This window comes from Dipodomys spectabilis, unplaced genomic scaffold (assembly GCF_019054845.1).
Source record: "Dipodomys spectabilis isolate Male_0828 unplaced genomic scaffold, ASM1905484v1 ptg000783l, whole genome shotgun sequence".
Taxonomy (NCBI): domain Eukaryota; kingdom Metazoa; phylum Chordata; class Mammalia; order Rodentia; family Heteromyidae; genus Dipodomys; species Dipodomys spectabilis.
Genome location: NW_024871460.1, coordinates 2107388 through 2130935, shown reverse-complemented (window position 1 = coordinate 2130935; position 23548 = coordinate 2107388). Strand labels below are relative to the sequence as shown.

Genomic DNA, 23548 nt, shown 5'->3' with positions numbered 1-23548 from the left:
GTCTTGAACTACTTAATCAGTTCCTGCACTTGAGCTTGGGTTTCTGTTTTAAAAAAACAAAAAACAAAAACAAAATGATCTCTTCAGCAGAACCTATGAAAAGCAATTTTGTCTCATGAACCAGTCTTTTATTTCAGAATTCTTTGGTTCCCATGAATGTAGTATACTTGGAACTTGTCCAGTTTGGATTCTTCTAAGAGAAAGGGATAAAAAGAGGAGGGGGTCTAACATGATCTAATCCATTTTGGGCTTGGAAAAGACAAGGTTGTCTGAATGGCATACTGTGCTATGACTCCAATATCACAGACGCTTATAGCTGCCAGCAGCATTTGTTCCTGAACAGAAAACAGAAAATTAAGTGTCGTGGGCCCCATTCAGGACTATACAGCCAGACTTCCCAAGAATGGACCAGAGAATTGAGATTTATTTGTAAGTCAGTATTCCTTGTGGGCAAAACAATGCCAGGTTTAGGAACCGCTGCTAAGGCCATTTTCCAGATGAGAAAAGAACATGAGAAGGAAGCACCTCCTCCAAGATTATTCACATGGCTGGCTCATGACAGAGGCATGCAAGGCGCCCAGATTCCCTCCCTGACAGGGCAGGGTCTTCCCACAGCTCTCCCCGGCCCTGCCAACAGAGGTGGAGGGAGTGAGGTGCAAGGTCTGTGTGCTCTCCATCTCTATCAGAGAGAGAGAGCACCACTTGACCTTAAAGGGCCACCATTATATTAAGCTAGTTAAAGAGTGTTCCGTTCACTTTGTCCTTCGTCTGAGTCTGTTCCTTACACTAAATTAAGCCATTTTGCAGAGTAGTCTGAGTCACCGAGTGGCAGTTGTTGGTGCCTCACTGGAAGTGCTTTGATCATTGTCATCTGAAAGCAAGCATTAGTGCTTACCCAGATAAGGGCTCTGCCCTTGACAACAATGTAAAGACCAAAGACTTAAAGGTTATTCCCAGGGCAGAGACTAGCACTGAGAGCAGGTTAGAAAGCATGGGAGCCATGCATGTTTGAGTCAGAGAATCTGACCTCCCACCTGCCTTCTTCTCTGGAATAGAGGAAGGAAGTTTCTTTCTTAGCTCAGATCATACAGCAAGATAAAACAGGTTGTGTGAGCCAATCAGTCAGATAGGTTCTTCCCACCTCCCCAGCTTGGTTTGGAATTGTTTTTATCTGGGAGCTGGACTTGAAGGACATCTAGACATGAGACTAGGGTCCAGAATGTAGCAAGAGAGATGTTGGCGAACTCATATTTAAGAAGGATTAGATAAAAAAGATTATGAAATATCTTGAAGCAGAGGATAAGCATGGTTTATAACCATGGAGGGAAGTCAGGGTAGGACTCTGGGAAGGAGGCCAGTTGTTCCTAAGTATTGATAATGACAGCACTCTAATGGTGCATGGTAGCATGACCAGGAAGCTTCTGAGAGTTCAAAGCATTGTCATCAGTGCTGAACCATGATTTTGTGCCAAGCTCCATGTCTAGTGTGGGGCTTTTTCCTCAGAACAGCCCTACATTTGTGTTTCCATCCAAGTGGGTATTTCCCATTACCAATGGAAGTACCCACTCAAGGAGAGTGAGCAGGTAACCTACTAGAAGCCAAGATTCTAGGGAAGGCTGTATTTACACCTACGTTGTCTCCTTTCTTGAGGCCTTTCTAAAAATGTTGGAAGGAAAGTTCTGAGTAGCTGACCAAGAAGAAATGGAAACTTCATGTTTTGTCCGAACAAAGGAACAAAATGGCAGGATGACATGTAATATTCTCAGAAAGATGCAAGAAAGTAAACATCAGTAGCCCTGGTGGTAGTCTGAATTGTGCTTAAGGAAGGACAAGTGGAAAATGACCAGAGGTTGGTTGCTCATCTGGCAAGCTATTGACATGTTAGCATAACCCAGTAAGGTAGAGGAAGGCTCATAGAAGAGTGATAAGCAGATGTCATTTACAATGAGCGTCATTGATGATTGAGGATATTTAAGATTAAGGACTAGGCATTGCTTAACCAGAGGAGAAAGTTCAGTTGAATTGGTTTGTCATCCAAAGAGATTATAGTGGACTCCGGTAAGAAAGTAGTCAGAAGACATCTTTCATGGACTTGTGTACATTTGGCACTCTACTAAGCCACTTTACAAGGAATTGACTAGATAAGAACTAGGAAAATTACAAATTGCAAAAAAATTACAAATGAGACTGCTATCACAAAGCACTTGTGATAGAAGGAGAAAAGGAAAAATGAAGCCTGAAAGGACCCTACTCCCTATCGAAACAATAGATCATTGATAAAGGTTTGCAGAAGATGGCAAAGACAGAGCATTAAAACGGAAGGCAAGTGCAAACACAGCTAATATCTAAGGAAGAGAAGACCTGAGGAGCATTGGTTATATGCTAAGCACATCAAGTAATCAGTTACACACTAAAATAAGGTAGAAACTCAAATAAATATTCAGTTGTTACAGCAATTCTGCCAGTTAAGTATTGGCCCATTTTACAGATGGGGAAGCAAAGGTCCTGAGAGGTGGTCACTATCCTCAGATCAGGCTTCTGGAGGAGGTAGGAGTCACCCAAGTTGACCTTGACCCTATCCCACTGCCTCAGCTGGAACTCAGAGAAAGGGACAGACAAGCCAGAAGCAGTGAAAGGATGAGGAAGATCAAGAGTGGATTGGAAGAACTGGTGGCCTTAAAGAGTGAAACTGCCACAGGACTGAAATGAGAAGTTTGCCACAAGGAAATTCACAGGCTGGATTCATGGTTTCACTTGTCTTGTGTGGCATTTCGCTGCCTGATATGGGGAAGATTGCACATTAGTCATCTGGGAACTGTGGGAATCCTCTCCCCTCACTAGACATGTGTGTTTAGTAATGTCCCCACACGATATCATCACATCTGTCTTTTTGCCCTTTTGAGTGACATGGACTACCAGTTGGTGAAATTATAGGTCTGTGTGAATTGCAAGTAATTTGGTAGAAGTCTTTGAAAAAATAATTATAACTTGAGAAATTGGAGTTGACCTCAGTGAGGTTTTTGTGAATTGTGAGGTCTGAAGAGAAGAATTGGCAAATACTTCACTTGAAAAGTAATCAAGTGTCCATGGGACAGTGAGGAGCCTTTCTCCTCTCACTGGGAAAGCACATTCCAGCCACATTCATTTCTGTTCTTGTTGCTACTTACAACTCTACTCCCCCTCTTAAGTATGTGACAGGTCTGGACATAGTTCTTTTCTGTAGTCCACTGACTCTTGTAAATAATGCTGTGATTATAAGGTTTCCTGAATACAATTTCCAAAATGTTAGTAATAACCACATTGCACCTACCTGCTGTACTTGGGCAACTACCTCTATTGCTCAATTTACTTAATATTGGTCATAGTAAAACATGTTTTCATCACTTGGACTCCAAATTTTATTTGCCAAGTTACTAATGGCCATTTGTTTCTGTAACATAAATTAGGATGTTGTGCAAGTTTGGCTTGCAAATAGGTTGACTCTTGTCAGTAATGAGTTTGCCCAGGGATCAGTATAAGGAGTCATCTGTGTTGACTAACCAGTTATTTGTGAAAACTTTTATCGGTTTACTTTTAAGATAGTCTAAAACTGGAATGGATTTTTGAAGTGCAGAGCCTAACCTTCTCCCTGTCCTCATCAAGTTAGTTTTCAGATTGGAGGACACAAAGTCGCAAGTAGTGGTCTACATGCCATGAACTCCCAGGCCACGACACTGATTAGTGGCAGATCTGTAAGACTTTCCACCAAAGGGCTATTTTCTTCTAATAGGCAAACAGCTGACTCTAAGACACTGTGTTTTTCAACCCTAGATGTTGACTGGGAAAAGAAAAAAGAAAAAGAAACTGCTTTTTGTATAAAAAGCTCTTGAGAATATCTCTCATATAGTCAGACCAACAGAACACACAAATTTCTCCTTGTAAGAGTGTTCCAAAGTCCTCTTAGATTGAGTTCCTCTCATATTTCTCTTGAAAAGCCATGTTTCTTTTCTACTTAGAGATAATGAATCCTATTTGTTCTGACAGCATTGTACAAACATCTATTGCTTCAAAATTCTCAAGCAGAGTTAAAAATCAAGGATGGCCCACTTCTGATTTTTATTAGTAATGACAGAGAACATTTTATCAGAACCGTAGAAGCAATTCAGAAAATGGAAATCAACTTAGCAATTACACAGTTAACATTGTACAAGATGAAAGCTTGCATCACAATATCCATAGTCCTGTCAACTCTGCTTTACTTTTGAGTCTGTCTGTAGGTTGTGTATCCTTTGAAAACCTGGTACTTACTGTCAGTAGTGGGATTTTCTATGAAATATACCACAGGAATAATAAATACAACATGTCTGATCAGAGAACAAAGGCTATGGGAAAGTATTTTTGATAAGGACTGACTCAGGCCATCATGTTGCTTCAGACATCTTAGGATCTGAATTCATAACAAAAGTTTTGAAAGAATTCCCCAGCAACCTAGTTAAAGCTCTAGCCTTATATTTCCAGTTGCCATGAAGGGCACCAATGAGCAGACAGGCCAGGGAGAGCACAAAGTATCTCATCACCAGATGTGACTAACCCTGGGGAATCTTGTCAAAAATATTTTTATTTGTAATCCACGTGCAGAAAAGATATGTTTTAGAGGCGCTGGAGAGTTGGCTGCTGTAATTCAGGTCTGCCACCTGTCCCACATACCTGGTCTTCCTTCAGCTCCTTTGTGCTGATTGGACATTCTCAGGAGGCCCTGTGAAGCTCATGGAACTAATAATATACAGTGGCATTGTCTGTCTTAACACTAGGCAATGAATGCTTCTGATGGGGGATTTCGTGTTACTTAGCTGTGTACGCAGAACTTACCAAGCAGGAGAGACATTGTATTCTGTTAATGCAGCACGGTGGGCAAGCAGATAAGTTCCTGTGTAGGGGGGAGCAATTAAATAATAGTAATCCTGGAAACTAGCAAGTCACATTGTAAAGCCTGTCCCTCAGATGTTTAATAGATCATACCAGATAGGACAGGGCAATGTGCACAATATCAGAGTGGCAGTCCCCAAGCCCTCCAGGGAAAACATCAAGGTGACAGCTACTTTTTCCTGTAATCATGCTGTGTGCACCTTACTTCCTTTTCCTCTAGGGGTCATCCCATGCAGCATCGCTGCCCCCCTCTCCGAATTACTTTAAGATGCCTTCCTGAGGGCTCCTGAAGATCCAGAGCTCAGCAGGCTGTGCTATGATCACAAGGTCTCTTGTCTCGGTGCCTAGGAAATGGTAGGTGGTCAGCAGACATTTACCACATGAAAGTTGCATGTATCATATCTTGGGCTCCTAAACAAGGAAGAGAAAATTAATTTTACTGCTGACCTTAGGAAAACCAAACCTCCAACGTCTTTTAATGCAGGTCAAAGCTTGACCATAGATAGGACTTCAAGTTTTGGCTATTCAGTCATGACAAGAAGGTACCCAGATTCATCATGAAACTAGGCTAAAAGTTAAAAACCGGTGCTTTTCAGAGTTTACCAACCATAGCTAACTAGCTTTAGTTGTCATCTTTGAATTATTTATAAAAATAAAGCAACTGCATTGGTTCTGAAGAATAAAAGGAAAATCCTATTTTTAGTATTCCTCTCTCATCTGTAAAGCTGTCACAAATGAGAGCACATTCGACCACATTTCATTCTTTTTATTTGTACTAGTCTTGCCATTTTGATCTCCTTAGAAGTTGAATCATATTTTTGGAATGAAACAGTCATAGGCTTTTTTGTCATTAGCTTTTTTACTATTTAGTTTAGAATAAGAACAGAATGATAAAATTAGATATAAGAGGCCTCTGTGTGTCATCAAGTAACCTAGTCTGCTTTTGGTAACAAAAATATATTCGCTTTAAATAATTGCTAGCTCATTTTGAACCAGCTTTGTTCAGATGAATGGCCTTCAGTCTGTGAACAGAGTATGAGAAACTCATCTCTCCTTCAGAGCTCTTCCTGACAATTAAAATATTTCTTTTCTTAATTTTATTCCATTGCTCCTAATTATGACCCGGTAATTAGTGTGCTGATTATATTCCTAGCATAATTTCTCTGCCTCCTTGATGTTCACCTTTCATTTATTTTTAGATGCTTCTTTCATTTGTCTTTGAAGTCTCTGTTTACCTGTTCCTGCACTGGGCCTGGGGGTAGGGGGAGTGGGTCTCCCAGTGAGTGAGGCGCTTACCCAATGTCCTAAGCCAGTTGCCACTATGGATTTTTTGTCATGTGTTATAAGAGTATTTTTAGCCAAGGAAAAGCGTTGTGAGGAGTTGGAGAGTGATGGTGTAGCCTTGCCCCTCTGTTATGGGAGGAGCGGGGGGGAAGGGGGGGGATGGTTGGTGAGGAGAGGCATCTGCTCATCCCTTGGGGCCAGCTCACTGCAGCACTGCTGGATCCTGATTCAGCCCACGGCCTGGGCTCCCCATCCCCTCTTCCCTTGCTTCCTTTGTTTGTTTAGTTTTTATGCTGATACTAAGGGTCTGGTTACTAGCTTAGCCTTAGCTTTTTCACTTAAGGTTGGCACTGTACCACTTGAGACACAGTTCCACTTCTAGCTTTTTTGGTGGTTAATTGAAGACGTGTCTCACAGACGTACCTACCAAGGCCTGCTTTGAACTGCAATCTTTAGATCTCAGCTTCCTGAGTAGCCAGAATTACAGGCATGAGCCACTGGCACCTGGCTACTTCCTTTGTTGTGTCCTCACTTACCAGCAGGTTCTTTTGCTCCAGTGATACTGTCTATGGGGGCCCAGGACTTCCAGCAGCCTGTGCGCTACAGAGCTAGGACTCAGACTGGCAGGCTTTGGAATGTAAAGATCAACAGGTCACCTGCTTTGCCTGGCACAAACTGTTTCCAGAGCCCTCCCCATATCATTTTGCCATCACAAATGAGCATAAAGCAATTTATTTCATCTGCAGAATAGTCTCATAAGGCAGAAGAGAATGAGGAGCAGTAACCTGCAGGAAAGATATAAACCCATCCCTCAGTGTATGGTACGAGGCCAAGTGGTACCTAGACATAGATTCTGCCTGCCCTCCTGAAGTCCATCCTGTATAAATGTGGCTCCCTTTTTCTGTAGAAGAACTAGAGTGAACAGACCTAACCTGATGCCACCCAATATCTCCTTAAGATTGGAGTCCCTGTATTAGCACTGAACCCTGCTGTGTGCAGGCAAGTGCATTTGAGAGGAGGGACTTGATGAACGTCTCTGCCCTCGAGAAGCTTACAGATTATTGGGGAAAGGGGTAGGCAGGTCATCTGAAGGATGTACAGGTGACTCCAGGGCTACTGCTCCCGGGCTACTGCCCAAAGTCAGTTCCCCAAAGTCTGTGTGCACAAACTTGAGATATCACTGCCCTTGTCACTTCTACTTCCATCTCCATCACCCACCTACCTGGTGTGCATGAGCTCTTACTAAGCACAAAAATCCCTCCCTCCTACCCATTCCCACCTTTGGGAATGGGTAAGGAAAAGAATGACTGTTCCATGCTAAGCACATTGTGGGGTGCCGTGAATGTCATGAAGGAAGAAGGAAGTTTTAAAAGTGCGATTTCTTCATGTTTACAAGATGAACAAATGACTCAGATCTATTGTACACATTCACAAGAGCTGTGTCCTGAGTTGATCCTGATTTGAAAATCACGTGTCTTCCTTTGCTTGTGAAGAAGGTTTTAAAGAATGGGGGAAGCAGAGAGGGTGGGGCAGAGGAAGGAAGGCTTAGGGACAAAGACTTAGGTCTTGGGCATTTCAACATTAGGTCTTTCCTTGAGATATTAAAGATTTCCCTTATCCATCCCTCTCCCTCCCTCCCTCTCTTCTTCTATCCCTCCCTCCCTCTTTTCCTCTCTCCCTCATTTCCTCCCTCTCGTTTCCTTTCTTCTCTCTTTTTTCCCATTTCTCATTCCCTCCCTCCTTCTTTCTCTCTCATACTCTTAGTTCTTCTTTCCAGTCAGCAGGATTTTTTTCTTTCAGGGGAGTATGTTTTCTGTTAGGCTAACTTCAGACAGAACCCTGCAAACTGAAAACAGATGTCCATGCACACCAGAGAGTCTATGGATTCATTAGTGCAGGAAGCCCCGCCCCAATTGGCTTCCACCCCTTGGCCAGGCTGTGAGCTAAGCTACATTTTGGGTGGCTTCACTGACACTGTTGTTGACAGGACTGTTAAGCCTCAATAGATCTGGACCCTCAAGCTTTGACCTTCTTTAATTTCTTCCATATTGAATATACTGTGGGGACTGCATTGTACCACCATAAAGAAGAATTTATAAATGAGTCAAAAAGGTCAGTCTTGAAACTCTTTATCAAATACATGTAAAAGAGAGAAGTAGGCATGTTTGGTGAGTACTAGGAGAATCTATAGCATTTTATAACTAGGGTGCTGAGTAGAACCTATAGGGTAAATACCTGGCATCTGGGAGGTAGCCTTTGCCCTCATGACGGTATCAGGACAGCACGGGCGATTGACAGGTGTGACCACCCTGCCACCACCTATGCTCACCAAGTACCTCATAGTACCTTCCTCCAAGAGAGACACCTGCAGTGCCTTTATCTTTCCTCCTGTGAGGATCAGTGCTTATCATTTACTGTGATTGTGCTCTTAGGACTCACTTTATTCTGTTATTCGGATCTCACATTCTCTGCCAACATGTTTTGTCAAGAACACCAAAATTAGAAGAGATAGAAGAGGAGATAGGATGTAAGATGACTTGCAGTTTATTATTACCTTGTAGGTGAGCAGAGAGGTTTGAAGTGTTACAACTACTGTTGGGTTAACAAATCTGGAAAGTGCTCTGTTTTCCCATGATGAGATAGTCCGTTGTCCTACCCAAAACTAAAACGTTGCAGTTTTAACGTTGAGCAACTTTCAGTCTTTAAAGTTCCTTTAAAAAAAATGGTCTCTGGGCTTTATTTCATCATTTTGTTTCAGTTTGACAAATGGAATAAACAATACATCAATCCTCCCTCACCTCATAAATGTTACTTGGTTTCAGTAAGTAGTATACTAGACACAAAAAGCCCAAGCTAAGTAATTCTCCAAAGGCCTTAGGAATTGCCCTTGATTCTCCACTACCAGGTCACATGCACAGTATTATGTCACCTGGCCATGGTAGAATGCAATATTTTGTCATATTTTCTTTCAACTTCTTACAGTTACTACATGTACAGTTTTGATTTCCTCCTTTCCACTTCATGTTACAGACCTTTTTCTATCTTAGACACTGCTTTTAATAACAGAGTTCACACGTGGAGATACTATGATTGAACTGAATTCTCAGTCTGAGACTGCAGGTATAGCTCGGTGGGAGAGCACTTGCCTTGTGGGTTTGGGGCCCTGGTTCAATCCCCAGGACTAAAGGGAGAAAAATCATCTTCACTGCTTACCTCTTATTATGGACAGTGTATATATAACAGTGTTTAAAACATCCTCTTGCTTCAGCAGCTGGATGTTCAGTCATTCAAAAGACTTTGAGTTCCTGCCTTTGCCTGGCTCACTGAGAACAGAAAGGTGAATGAGAAAGAATTCCCACCCCTAAGGAGCGCCCAGCCCCATGGGTCAGGAGAGCAGTGGTCAAAGGTTCTCCAGAGACTGAAGAGGATGAACCTTGGCTCTGGATATCACTGAGGGAGCACTTGCATTGAGTCTGGAAGGGTGTCAGGGGCTGCTAGAGGAAAGTTGGAACAGGCACAAGACAGCATGGTAAATTTGAGCAAACCATTGTCATTTGGGGATAGATATGGGACCTGTATCCATGATAACCTATGGGTGGTAATCATAGGAGGTAGATTCTCAGGGCCACCTAATAGTCTTGTCATCATGTCAGACACCGAGGCTTTAGAAAGATTAACCAGCTAGACTAGAAAGAATCAATTGAGGAGACAGAGATGGAGAGATAAATAAAGAATTTTTGTAATAATCTCAATAGTAAATGCTGTGGGCTTGAGATGGGCCCAGCAGTGAGAATGAAGAGGAGACAGAGGCGCGTAGTATAAAGACAGAGGATGAGCAGGGTACTGGAGTAAGTGCACATACTACTCCATTCCCTGGCACTCTAACATAAGAAGATGAGCGCAGATAGTATTTCTTATCTCCTAATGGTTGATCGCTCCAAACTTGATCATAAATCAAAATAATTGAGAGGTGTAGCTCTACCCTCTCAGTCCGACTTTGCCTGTTACATATTTTTTCCAGTTAATTGCCCAAAACAAACAGAATGTGTGCATTAGTTTTCCAGCTTTTGCGTGATAACCTAGATATAGATGCTAAACATACTCTTTTAAGAAGATACTTCATGCAAGAACCAGGTTTGGAGATATTTATTTCCAAGCCCTCATATTTGACAGTATTTAACAGAGAGAGGAACATCAGTATGTGATGTCATCTGAGGACAAAGAACATGTCTAAGTTAACAATAGATAAATTAACAAGTAAACGATAATACATAAGGGCACATCTAATTTAGATGTCAGCTTGTTTGGAGGAAATGATGTGAAACTCTTCATTCAGTTTACTTTCAAGATCTTTGGACGAGTATGTCGAAAGATCCAGGAAGGGAAAGCAGACAGCAAATTGAAGATGTTGAGAGTGCTGTGTCAGTGTACCAGACACTCTGGGCTAATTGAGGCCTCTCAGCTGCCTGGAGCATGGAAGGGCTCATCCTGCAAAGAAACCCAGGTCAGCCCATGTACATCACTGTTATTTCACTTAGCATATATATGGTAAGTGCTCACTACACATTGGCTCTCTGGAAACTTAAGTAAATTAATACTAATGGCCATAATAGCAAAATTTAGATCACTTGCTATTTTCCAGGCAAGTGAAACTTTTCCTGTTAGCTTATTTAATCCTCATACAACCTTATGAAGTGAACACCATAACGAGTTCCATTTTATAGCTGAGAAGAAAGAGGAAAGGACTTGTCTACAAGAACTATTTAATAAAGTAACTGAGCCAGGCAGATCCAAGCAGGCTATTTCCAGTTCCTGTGTTCCTGACTGTAATTCTCACTGCTTAATGTCCTTGCCTCTTCTTCTTATCATACCTCCTTGGAGAGCCTGGCTTTGTCATCACCTTTCCAGGAGGTTCACCCGGATTTCTCACCTCACCTCACCTCCAAAGATACTGCTGTGTGCAGTTTGTGCACAACATAGACGTTATCTGTCACTCTTTGCACTGGGAGTGAAGTATTTGGGTCAGACTTGATCTCTGGTCTCTTTCTACCCAGGTCTGGTGTTTGGTGTTTCATGTGTGGCATAGACGAGGAAATCAGTAAGTGAATATGTGGTGCTTGTCTGAATGCAATGAGCCTTCAGGGTCTTAAGAAGTCATTCCATTCACACAAAATAGTTTGAAGGAGAAAATTTCAAGAATATGACCTAGAAAGGCGGGTGTCATGAGATTTCAGAGAAAGGGCCATTGCCTGGTGTGGCAGGGGAAGCGAGGTAATTCGATCAGACAGAGATTGCTTCTCCCAAGTACTTTGAACTGAGACCATGAAACAATGAAAAATTATAGCTAGGAATAGAAAAGGAAAAAGAAGAACATTGATCAGCATGTTGATTCAAGATGGTGATCAATGAAATGTTCACATTTAAGAAATCACCATTGTATCAGAAAATTTAGGTTGAATGGTCATTCTTATTAGCCAAATAACATATTATCTCCTCTGTTCTCTCCTGGGACCCTCTTTCTCAAATATGTGTAGCTCTTATGGGGTGACTTTGCTTTAAATGCTTCTATTCTATGTGACTGAGCTCTGAGGGTGATGATTAGGTTTTTGTTTGACAATGTAAGGACAATTTCTGGCACACAGTAGTAGTAGGAATAGCAGCAACAGTTTCTAATCACAGAAGTTTATAACATTGATTATCCTAAATAAACATAGGTACTAAATAAGCAACTTTTATTGGATGCTTCCTGTATTTTGGACATCATTCTCATTGCTTGTATTAACTCAGTCTCTAGTCACTGAATGTTTTTGTCAAAAATTATGTTTGTTGAGTTTTGCCATCTTAAGATGGTTGTAGGCATCTAGGAGATTCTAAGCTGTGTAGTTCTATCTGAACATGACCTGAATCTCAACTCTACAAAATCTTTACACTTCGCAGAGAATCCGCTGGTGCCAAGGAATGTTGGGAAACAAGGACTCTTCTATCCTGAAGGGAAATGGCAGCTTGGCCCAACCAAGCAGCTGGCACTTAGAACACACCACCATTCTCAGAAAGACACTAAAGTATAGCAGGGCACTGGTAGCTCATGCTTGTAATCCTGTCTTCTCAGAGACTGAGATCTGAGAATCACAGTTCATAGCCAGTCCAGGCAGACAACTCCATGTGGCTCAATTAGTAGAGTACCCACTTTGAACAAAAAAGCCAAGGGAGAGCACAAGGCTCTGAGTTCAGTACCAGCACCAAAAAAAGAAAGAAAGAGAAAGAAAGGAAGGAAGGAAGGAAAACAGAGTTGAACCTCAGTACAACACACACACACACACACACACACACACTTATTCCAGCCATACTAGACTAATCTTGGAAGTCCATAGGTAGAGCACTGACAGCCCAACTGTAGGTTCCTGGCAGGACAAACAAGCCAGGAGCTGGCTCCAACTTGGACGCTTGTCACCACACTGTATAGCTTCACACATGAATTGGTATGCTTTCACATACTCAGGTGGCCCCCAAACCTTCTCGGCACCAGTTTAGCCTTTCCAAATATGTGGTCCCAGAATAGTGCAAGTAAAATAATCTGGGCAGTGTAATAAGCATTTCCATCAGGCAGCAAATATTTGTGTAGTATTTTCTTCATATGCTACCACTTTGAAGACAAAAGTGCTTTTAGAAAAATATTCAGGCTTAATTAGAAAAGCACAGAGCGATCAACTTTTATTCCCAGCTGGCATAAAGCAGCCTAACTAGTAGCCAAATTTGGGATGCCTGAAGACAGACTAGTGACTAATGCTAGGGCTGTGTGTGGCCAGAACCAAATGTATTCTCTGACCACAAGACCATGTCTGGGTTCTCCTTTGTAATTACCACACAGCCTACTGTAATTGTAAAACTTACATTTACTTCCTGCCTTTGACATGTAATTCAGGGTCCAAGACTGCACCCCGAGCTACAGTGAAAAGTTCTCTCTGTTGTTTGACTGAAACTTACAAAGTCATTGAGAGAAAGTGTTCCTGTTGCCACGTCTGTTAAATACACTAAGTATAATCTTTTGAAAGATAGGTTAATTCCTTCCTTATTGAACATTTACTACCTACCAAGGCTATTTTACACTAAGAAACATCACTAAGCAAGATCCCAAGCACCTTGCTCTCTTGGAAGAGACAAGGGAAGAAGAGAAGGAAGAAGGCCAGCCGACAGGAGAAAGCCACCCTTACAGATAAGTGCTGTGCAGAAAGCCCTGATGGAGCAATAGGGAAAGTTTGTCTGGCTTCTTCAGCTTGGACAGCAGAAAGCACTATCCAAAGAGATGACATTTAAAATGACATTTTAAAATGACAAGGAGGGAGGAGCAGGAAGATCACTCAAGGCAGATTAGTGTGAAGGCCCAAAGACAGGAAGGAACTTGGCATGTTCCAGAAATGGTACCAAGGCCAGCGTGACAGAATGGTGGGGACTCGGGTGAAGGGGCAGCGCTGTACAGTTGTGACCCTTGTGGAAGCAGGAGGGTATGCAGATATCCAGACAGGAAGTGGTCATGTTTGTGTAGTAGAGAACAAGAGAAGGTACTAGGTTGGGAAAATGGTTTCGAATGGTTTCGAACCAGAATTGAATTTGAGGAATGAGGGAAAGGGAGAGTCAAGAATGATCCCAAATTTCTTGGTTGTTTTAGTTGTTTGGGTTTGGGTTTTTGGCAGAACACTTTCTAGGCAGATACTCTATCATACCATTTGTGCGCTATCTCCAGCCCCTTTTTCCACTGGCTCTTTTCAAGACAGGGTCTCACTTTATGCCCCAGCTCCAACCTGGTCTGTGATTCTGCTTCTTATGCTTTCCAGGACAGCCTCATCCATGATTCCCCAATCTCTGCCACCCAAGTTGCTAGGATTACAGGATTCAGCATGGTGATCGGCCAAAGGTTTCAACTCTAAATCAAGTAGGTTAGGTAGTGACTGAGATGAGGAAGGCCAAAGACAGAGCTGTTTGGCTCATCACAGTCAAAAATCCTCTAACCACAAACCCATGTCTCAGATCCCAATAAATGCCAGCACTGTCCTCTATGGCTGAACATCCTGGAGCTTATTGTTGACTTTGGAAGTAACACTTCAGACATCTTCATGATTTCATCTTCTTTCTGGGTTCATTTTCTGACATCAAGAAAAAGTTATCTACAAGTCACCTAACTTACACCTTATTCCTCACATCTGCGCTATAAATGCTCATCTTTGTCCAGGCTTTCCTCCTCAGCATAGTGTTTGGGCCGTTGGCCAGGCATCTGGATGCAAGGTGTGGATCTGCAACCTGCCCACTGGTCAGAAGTTATTGGCTGGCATGTGCTTCTAACAACACACCGTCCATGTGTGTATTCTCCCTCTAGCTATGGGACTTGACTCCGGGACTCTTCCAGATACTGAACACTACGGATGATCAATCCCTTTCAAACAATGGCAGAATCTTCCTATCTAACCCACATAAATCCCTCTGTATACTTTAAATCATCTCTAGATTACTTCTGATACTTAATACAATGTAAAAGACCCGATTTTATGTGTGTGTAAGCTAGTACTGGAACTTGAACTCAGTACCATGCACTCTTGCTTTGACTTTTCGCTCAAAGCTGGTATTCTGCCATTTGAGCCACACCTCCACTTCCAACTTTTTGCTGATTAACTGGAAGTAAGAGTCTCACAAACTTCTTTGCCTAGGCTGGCTTCGAACCACCAATCCTAGCCTCCTAAGTAGCTAGGATTATAGACATGAGCCACCAGCACATGGCTAGACCTGATTTTTAAAAATACATTTTCAATCTTCAACTGGCTCAATATAATAATTGTAGGTGGGGAGATGACAAGTTTACTTATTTATCTACTTAGCAGAAAATTCTTGTGATTGGTTTAATAAAGATTAAAGTATTTTAATCTAGTTTTTTATTATAAGGCTAGTTTTTATATTTGCCTTAGACATATTACAGGTCTTAAGTTTTCTTGTCTGTACAATGGGAGTAACAACATAGTTGTTCTTGAGGGTTCTGTGAAGCTGAATGAAATAATACATATTAAGTGCTTAGCCCAGGAGCTGCTGTATAACCTTCAGTGAAATAGTTATTATTAACATTGAGATAACAATTTGGTGGAGAGAGAGACTCTCAGAACCACATTGATTTTAGTCCAAAAACACAGAACAATGTATTAACACTTGGCCTGACTTTGAAAAAAGCTTAGTTTCTTTGGATCTCTGTTTTCTCAGGTATAAATGAAAAACCTAGAAGAGATAGCCTCAGTCTTGAAACTTTAGTGACTCGAGATAACCTACAATTCCTCTCTCCAGCATTCCTTTTTACCAAGCTTATCACAAAGTTTTGGTTTTAAGTCGAATAAATCCCTGTACATGATATTTATTGCCAGATGTGACCTTTTGTTAGCACACTGTAGAATCCCAACATAAATATCACTTTCTATAAATACAGACTTGAGCTGAGGCAATGTTCTGTCCCTAGAGAAGCATAGCTATTGAACTCTTTCTCTTTTTAGATGCTGGGTCTGTGGGCTATTACTCATTGTTGGTATTCTCCCCTGTCTCACTTATATACCTTCTTCTCTCATGAGCTCTGCAGTTTCAAGTTCCTCACTCAGCCTTCCCTAGTGCATTTGCATTTTGCTTTCTTGCTTCCTCTACCTTTTGAAATTTAAAAATAGAAGATAACCAACAAGCCCACAGTCTTTCATATATGCTGAACTCTATTATGCATCTGACATATTTTCTGATGAATTCCACAGTGTAATATTTATAGTCAGAAATCTGCCATCAGTTCAGAATAAACCACTTCAGAAATTGACAAAGAGCTGCTTTTTATTTTGACTACCAAATACACAATCAGAAACAGGAGGTAGCTGCCCACAGGAGGGGGCTTTGAAAAGGGAATCCTAAAGACAGCATGGCTCCCGGCCTGCTCTTAGCTTTTTGCCTCACCTATCCAACTTTCCCGAGCCATTGATTGATAAAAGAACTCTTTTAGGTCTCTGACTCTTATACTGTAAACGCCAACCACAAGTCCTGAGAAATATGAAACTCCTTCATAGATGTGAGCACTATTCACAGAGACCCAGCCCACATCACCGCAAACAATTTTACTGCTGAAAACATTTTTGAAAGTATTTCTACAACTTTCTTTTGGAAATAGGCTGACCGCGAGTATCTGCTTTAATTTAGAATTGGCTATTAGTTTATCTGAAATTAGCATACTTGGGATTTTTATTTTATTTTATTTTTTGCTGGTTCTGGAGCTTGAAGTCAGGGCCTGAACCATATCCTTGAACTATTATGCTCAAAACTAGTGCTCTACCACTTTGAACCACAAGTTCATTTTCAGCTCTTGGTAATTAATTGGAGATAAGAGTGTCATGGACTTTCCTGCTTGGAGCTGGGTTTGAATCTCGATCCTCAGATCTCAGCCCCCTGAGTAGCTAGGATTATAGGTGTATGCCACTAGCACCCAGCTTCATACTTAGGAAGTTTCATCAAGAGATAAATCCAGCTAGTATATTGATATCAAAGGAAATATTTTATTTTTTTTGTATTAACTGCTTGATATGATTAATCTCTTTTACGGCATTAATGCCTTTCTTTTTTATTGTAAAGATAACTATACAGAGGGTTACAGTTACATGAGTAAGGTAATGAGTACACTTCCTATTGAGCATTGTTACCCCCTCCATTGTTTTCCCCCTAAGATCCCTTCCCTCCCCACCTTCCCCAGGTTCTTTTTTTTTTCAATTGTGATTAAGTGATTACATAATTTCCCAAATTTTACAGTATTGTGGAATAATCATGCTCATTTAAAGTCACAAGTTCATTCTAACTTCAAAGGAAATCTTTTAATTACCAAATCAACAATTAAGGAAATTATTACATTCTGTAGATCTCTGACATTTATTCATTTCAATTAATAATAGTCTTGTTTTTTTGTTTTGTTTTGTTTTTATTTTGTTTTTTTTTGGGGGGGGGGTCTGGTCGTGGGGCCTGAACTCTGGGCCTGGGCACTGTCCCTCAGCTCTTCAGCTCAAGGCTAGCACTCTACCACTTGAGCCACAGCGCCACTTCCGGCTTTTTTCTTTTTGCTTATGTGGTGCTGGGGAATCGAACCCAGGGCCTCAGGCATGCAAGGCAAGCGCTCTACCACTGAGCCACCTTCCCAGCCCCTTGTTTTTATTTTGGATCCAGTCATGGGCCTGAACTCTTAGGCTGGGCACTGCCCCTCAGCTCTTCAGCTCAAGGCTAGTGCTCTACCACTTGAGCCACAGCACCACTTCCGGCTTTTTTTTTTTTTGCTTATGGGTGCTGAGGAATGGAACCCAGGGCCTCAGGCATGCAAGGCAAGCGCTTTACCACTGAGCCACCTTCCCAGCCCCTAATCGTCTTGTTTTGAATAAAGGATTGAATATTCCTTATCTGAAATTCTTGGGACTAGAAGTGTTTCACATTTCAGATCTTGGAATATTTGAGTAAGCTTTAATAGTTAAGAATCCCTTATCTGGCTATCTGAAATACCAATCCAAAATCTGAAACTTTCATGGCAATTCATGTGGCCACTCAAAAAGTTTCAGGTTTCAAACCTTTGGATTAGGGATGCTTATTCTAAACATGGTTTCCAAGGTCTTGGCTATTTTCATAGACCTGAAAAAGTGGAAGGCCTCAGGCATTGCATCATAAGGCTGTGAGCCCTAGGGTCCTCCTTCGCACCTTTCTCAAGGAATGGGGGCTGCCTTGGGGTCAGCATGCTGGCATATGGACAGCATTAGTCAACTAAAGAAGGGCAGTCACTACAAAATCCAGAGTAACTAACTGGAAGCAGGATCCCTGGCTTCCAGCCCCTAGTTCACTGGATAACTGAACAAGAGCTGCATGGCCCTGCCCTGCCCCCAGGAGTACCTTTCCAGGAAGAGACTCCATCTGGTCTAGCTAGAGGCACAAATTCAGCTCTGTGGAACTGAAAGATTGTAAAAGTCCGAGACCCAGACTCAGGGGAAGGATTTCCCTATTGCATGTTACTAGGAAAACAATTTTTTATTTGAAAAATGCTTTTTACTGTAGAAAAGATAGGCATTTAATAGCTTAATGAAATATAAACAGTTTCCATACACAGTGAAACAGTTGTTAAGAACTGCTAATCTTTCACCAGGTTCTTAGAATCCAGGTACAGCATTATAGAAAGTAACCCCTCCATGAACACACACCTATGAACCAGTGGCAGCAACTGCAACAGATTAGAAACACAAGAGTGGCCCCAAAGTGGCAGAGGGCACTGCCCACCTTCTTGGAAAGTTCTAAGCTTCCTTGGTTCAGTTATCTCTTTGAGTTTCTCTCAGCTGTCCAGCCCAACTTCATTTTAAATCTATATTGTTCTTCCAAAATGAAAGAAGGAATAGAAGAGGGAAAGGAGGAGGAAAGAATGCACCGCCAACAAGTGACAGATAAGAGTTGAATATCTCATATCCAGAATGCTTGGGAACAGAAGTGTTTGCCCGGACACAATGAGATGTCTTGAAGCTAGGACCCATGTTCAAGCAGATAATTACTTTAGGTTCTATGTACCCTTTCTACACATAGCCTGAAGATATGAGACAGTTTCACAGTGAAATTTTCCACTTGTGATGTCATATGGTGTGTTTTTCACATTAGGTATGCTCAACCTGTGTTACTTCTCCAGAAACAAAGTCATCTGTCATCTGTTGTTCCCTGGGGAAGGGACCAGTGTGATGAAATGGAAAAGGGAAGGATTTCAGGAGCAGGCAGTGCAGTTTTAAAGCCATCGCTACCACTCCCGGCTACACTTCCTCAGAATGTGGGCCAGGGACATCTAGGTTTTTTAAGAGCCCCTCAGGGTGTCCTTCAGGTCAGAGTTACTGTTTTCAGAGTAGTGGTATGACATCATTTGCCTTTTCACTCATTCTTGAAATGAGCAAATGTCTCCAGAGTCCCCCTGGCTTGTGGTATTATGACAGATGAGTCACAAGCACAGATAGTAAAATCCAGCTGCCTTCTACTAAGTCAAACTTGAATGCTATTTATAAAAAAAAACAAAACAGAAAATAGTGCCATGCTTCTCCCCATTTTAGTGGAAAACAGATTTTTAACTTTTCATTGTTATTTATGTTAATGTGTTAAGATTGTTCCTGCTGATTTTAATAAATTAATAAAGAATAAATACATTAAAAAATTCATCGGTCATAATGTCCAATATGATAAATATTGATAAGTATTACCTGTTAGGTTTTTAAAAAAGAGGTAGCCGAGTAAGAACAGCACCACGCACGTGGTATTCAGGTAAGGGGTAGGTTTATTCAGTGGACCTGCTGGGACCAGGCAAGGTTGGCACTCCACGTGGCTGGGAAAGAGAGAGGAAAGAGCTAGAGCAGAGAGAGAGAGCAGACAGAGCTAGAAAAGAAGAGCAAGAGCAAGAGCTAGAAACGAACAGAGAGAGAAAAAGAGAGAGTCTGGGCCTGGGCTAGGCCTTATGTAGGGTATGGGCGGAGAAAGGTGTGGCCACATCAAATTCAGATGTGACCTCAGCGGATGCAGATGTGACCTCTTCCAGGTGTCCCAGTTGCCTAGGTAACGCAGGTGATGGGTGGAGACTTTGCTGCGAGGAGGGTGGAGTCTGCTAGCCATCCAGAAGCGGACCTTACATTCCAGCCTTTTAATAATCATGAAATAGGGCGAGGATTCTCTCTGGCTACTTCCTGCTGACAAGGGGCGTCGACAATAGGGGTAAAAGGCTGGAATTTGGTCTCCTCCCAGAGAAGGCAGTGAGCAGCAGCTGTCCCTTGGTGGTGTGAGTCCTTAGGTGAAGTCTGGAGAAGTCTCATGAGCATTGAGGGGCTGGAAAAAAAAATACTAAACAGCAAATAAATGGCAAGAGGAAGGACTTGGGGCTGAAAATGTTGGTAGAAATGTCCCTAGCTACTTCTGACATCTGGCTACTAGGTAGAGAAGTCAGGTGACAAAGGCAAGAATATAAATTCCTGTTCAGTTAATAGGTACACAGGTATAGACATTAGATGGGCAGGCTTCTTACTTCTACTGACCTTAGACATTGGCTGGGTAGGCTTCTTACTTCTACTGACCTCCCGGCTCAGGTTAATTTTGAAAGGGCAGGCACAAAGTAGCTGATGTGACATCTCCTCTTACCCCTTTCCACGTTCCCTTGTTCCCCAGACTGGCTTGAGTCTAGGTGCTCGTTGCAGGGATGGCTTGTCCCAGTTGGTATTCAAGATTTGAACTCAAGGCCTGGGCACGGTCCCTGAGCACTTCTGCTCAAGGCTAGTGCTCTACCATGTTGAGTTACAATAGCACTTCCAGTGTCAAAGGAGGTTTGAACTCAAGGCCTGGGCACTGTCCCTGAGCACTTCTGCTCAAGGCTAGTGCTCTACCATGTTGAGTTACAATAGCACTTCCAGTGTCAAAGGAGGTTTGAACTCAAGGCCTGGGCACTGTCCCTGAGCACTTCTGCTCAAGGCTAGCACTGAACCACTTTGAGTTATAGTACCACTTGCAGAGTTCAGCTGGGAGACGGAGTCTTAGAGATTTTTTAGCCCAAGCTGGCTTTGAACTGAAATCTTTGCCACAAAAGCCCTTTATTATTTCCAATTAAGGCAACAAGGAGATCAAGTAGAATAAGTAGAGCTTACCTGGTTCTTATCAAGAATTGCCAACAAATATTCTGAAATGATGAAACTCATTAGATGTGATGAGAATTTTAGCAGATATACCCAGTATTTTAGAACCACATAGTCAGTAGTAGAATACACAACACAAAACAAAAAAGGCAAAACTTAAAACCTAAAATTTCGACAACGTTTAGACATCTTTGCTAACAAAGCATATCAGCTGGTTGGGCCTCCATTACCAGGGCCTGTGAAAAGAGCTACTTGTTAGCAAGGCACCTTAGAATAGATGGAGTAGTAAACTTAGTGGAAGGTTAAGGGTCAGATGGGGCCAAACCCTTAACCCACCACGTGGCCAAGATGGCGAATTCAAGATGGCGAATTTCTGAAAGAATGCAAAGAAAGCCTGAACAAATAGACCAAGCCTACATTGGCTAGCCTTTGAGAGGGAATCTAGAGGGGGGTCCCTGGGACCCAGCCTGCGTCGCACTCTTCAAGGCACAAGCCAAAATGTAGAAAAGAGAAAGGGAGAGATAGGGAAAGTTGGACATGAATGGCAGAGAGAGAGCAAAGAGAGCCCGAAAGTAAACAGACTTCTGATCATTTACCATTGCAGTAGCAAAAACTGTACTTCTGAGAATGGCATAAAAATGAGGCTCTCTGGCTTTCCAGGGAGCGCAAGAGACATTTCAAAGGGGTTTCACGGCTCAGGCGTGATTCGTAGCACCCCATTAAATGAGTAGAGTCAGTCTGGTGAGTGAAGGAGAGCTGACCAGGCAGAAGCGGCGTCCCGACTTCCCCCAGAGCCCTCTAGAGAGAGCAACAGAGAACCGTAGAGAGTAGCTTCACTCACCAGAGTAGAGAAGTGGTGTGGACGTGGATGTGAAGGCAGCAATGGTATAGATGTGTTGATTCCGCCGCAGACAGACTGGTTCGCAAAAGGCCGTCAGAACTGTGGGTATTCCTCAGAGCAAAAAGGGAAGAACAAAAAAAGAAAAAAGAGGAAAAAAACAGAAATCCCAGCTTTCCTGACTATAAGCCTTTATCCGAGTCACGGCACCATTTATGTTAGGTTTTTAAAAAGAGGTAGCCGAGTAAAAACTGCACCAGCACGCACGTGGTTTTCAGGTAAGGGGTAGGTTTATTCAGTAGACCTGCTGGGACCAGGCAAGGGTGGCACTCCACGTGGCTGAGAAAGGCCTGGGAATGAGAGAGAGCTGGGAAAGAGAGGAAAGAGCTAGAAAAGAGCAGAGAGAGGGGTAAGAACAGTAGCACTCACGTGGTATTCAGGTAAGGGGTAGGTTTATTCAGTGGACCTGCTGGGACCAGGCAAGGTTGGCACTCCACGTGGCTGGGAAAGAGAGAGGAAAGAGCTAGAGCAGAGAGAGAGCAGAGAGAGCTAGAAAAGAAGAGCAAGAGCTAGAAACGAACAGAGAGAGAAAGAGAGAGAGTCTGGGCCTGGGCTAGGCCTTATCTAGGGTATGGGCGGGGAAAGGTGTGGCCACATCAAATTCAGATGTGACCTCAGCGGATGCAGATGTGACCTCTTCCAGGTGTCTCAGTTGCCTAGGTAACGCAGGTACTGGGTGGAGACTTTGCGGCGAGGAGGGTGGAGTCTGCTCACCATCCAGGAGCGGACCTTACATTACCCACATTAAAGAAATGTTTGAAACTGAGTGGGCAGTAGACTCCTGTAATCCCAGCACTCAGAAGGATACGGTAGGATGATTTCAAATTCAGGACAGCCTGGACTACATAGTGAATTTGATTGATTGATTGAGAGTCAGCCTGAGCTATCTATTGAAACCCTGTCTGACAAAAAGCTCATTGAGGTCCTTTTTCTATCTAAAAATACAAACCTGCATCCCAAAAGTTTGAGAACCTCTACACTCTCCAGTAGTAAATACCATCTACTGATTGTTTCCTTGAGCCAAGAGCCACATTCTTCATCTCCTTCTCTTTGCCTCTGAGGAATAGAGACTTGAAACCAGGGTGCTTCCTAGTCCAGGGCCTCGAGGTGGGCATGGTAATGCCCTGAACTTCAGTTCCTTACCTAAACTCAGCAGAATTAGGTATCATACAGGGTTCTCTTAAAAAACAACCAAGTGCCTAGCACTGGGGCTAACACCAAATAGGCAGACCCCAAAAACTGTCCGTTTCCTTCCTGTCTTTGGCGCTGGACCATGGAGCTCACCCTCTCCCCTTCTCCCCTAGATGGTCAACAAGCAGACCGAGAGACAGAGGGACCAGGAGTTGATGAAGATATGATTGTGACCCAGAGCCAGATTAACTTCATCTGCCCCATTACCCAGGTACTACTTTCTCCATGTTCCCCTGAAAGAAAACGAGACTACCTCACCCAGCAAAAAGCTTCCTGCTTGCTTTTTGATTTGATTTTAACCTTTGGCTCCAGGGAGAGTGAGAAGAACATGGATGAGGGTTGGAAAGGGAAGGTGGGAGGTTTGGGGATGGAAAGAGCTTTCACTCAGTCATATCCTTAAGGATCTGAGAATAATAAAGTCCAAGCACACAGGCCAAGTAACATTAAGCACCGCTGTAGCCTTGCATTCCCTTATCTCCTGCCTCCAGTGTAAAGCCGTGGGAATAGGAAGTTAAACATAGCTTGGCACTGGATTGGGGTGGGGGGGGCGTAACACCACTGGAAGTTGATAATTATCATTCCTGAAAGTTTAATGTCTTGA

The 23548-nt window shown here is 42.6% G+C and overlaps 1 protein-coding gene across 3 annotated transcripts in view; it reads left to right on the top strand.

Annotated features, from left to right (window-relative positions):
• Nucleotides 1-23548, top strand: part of Nsmce2 (NSE2 (MMS21) homolog, SMC5-SMC6 complex SUMO ligase) — a 213449-nt gene that overhangs the window by 182750 nt on the left and 7151 nt on the right. For all 3 annotated transcript variants that reach the window (XM_042673123.1, XM_042673121.1, XM_042673122.1), the window contains one exon: nt 23061-23158. In XM_042673123.1, coding sequence (XP_042529057.1) covers nt 23061-23158 — 98 coding nt within the window. The remainder of the gene's footprint in view (nt 1-23060; nt 23159-23548) is intronic.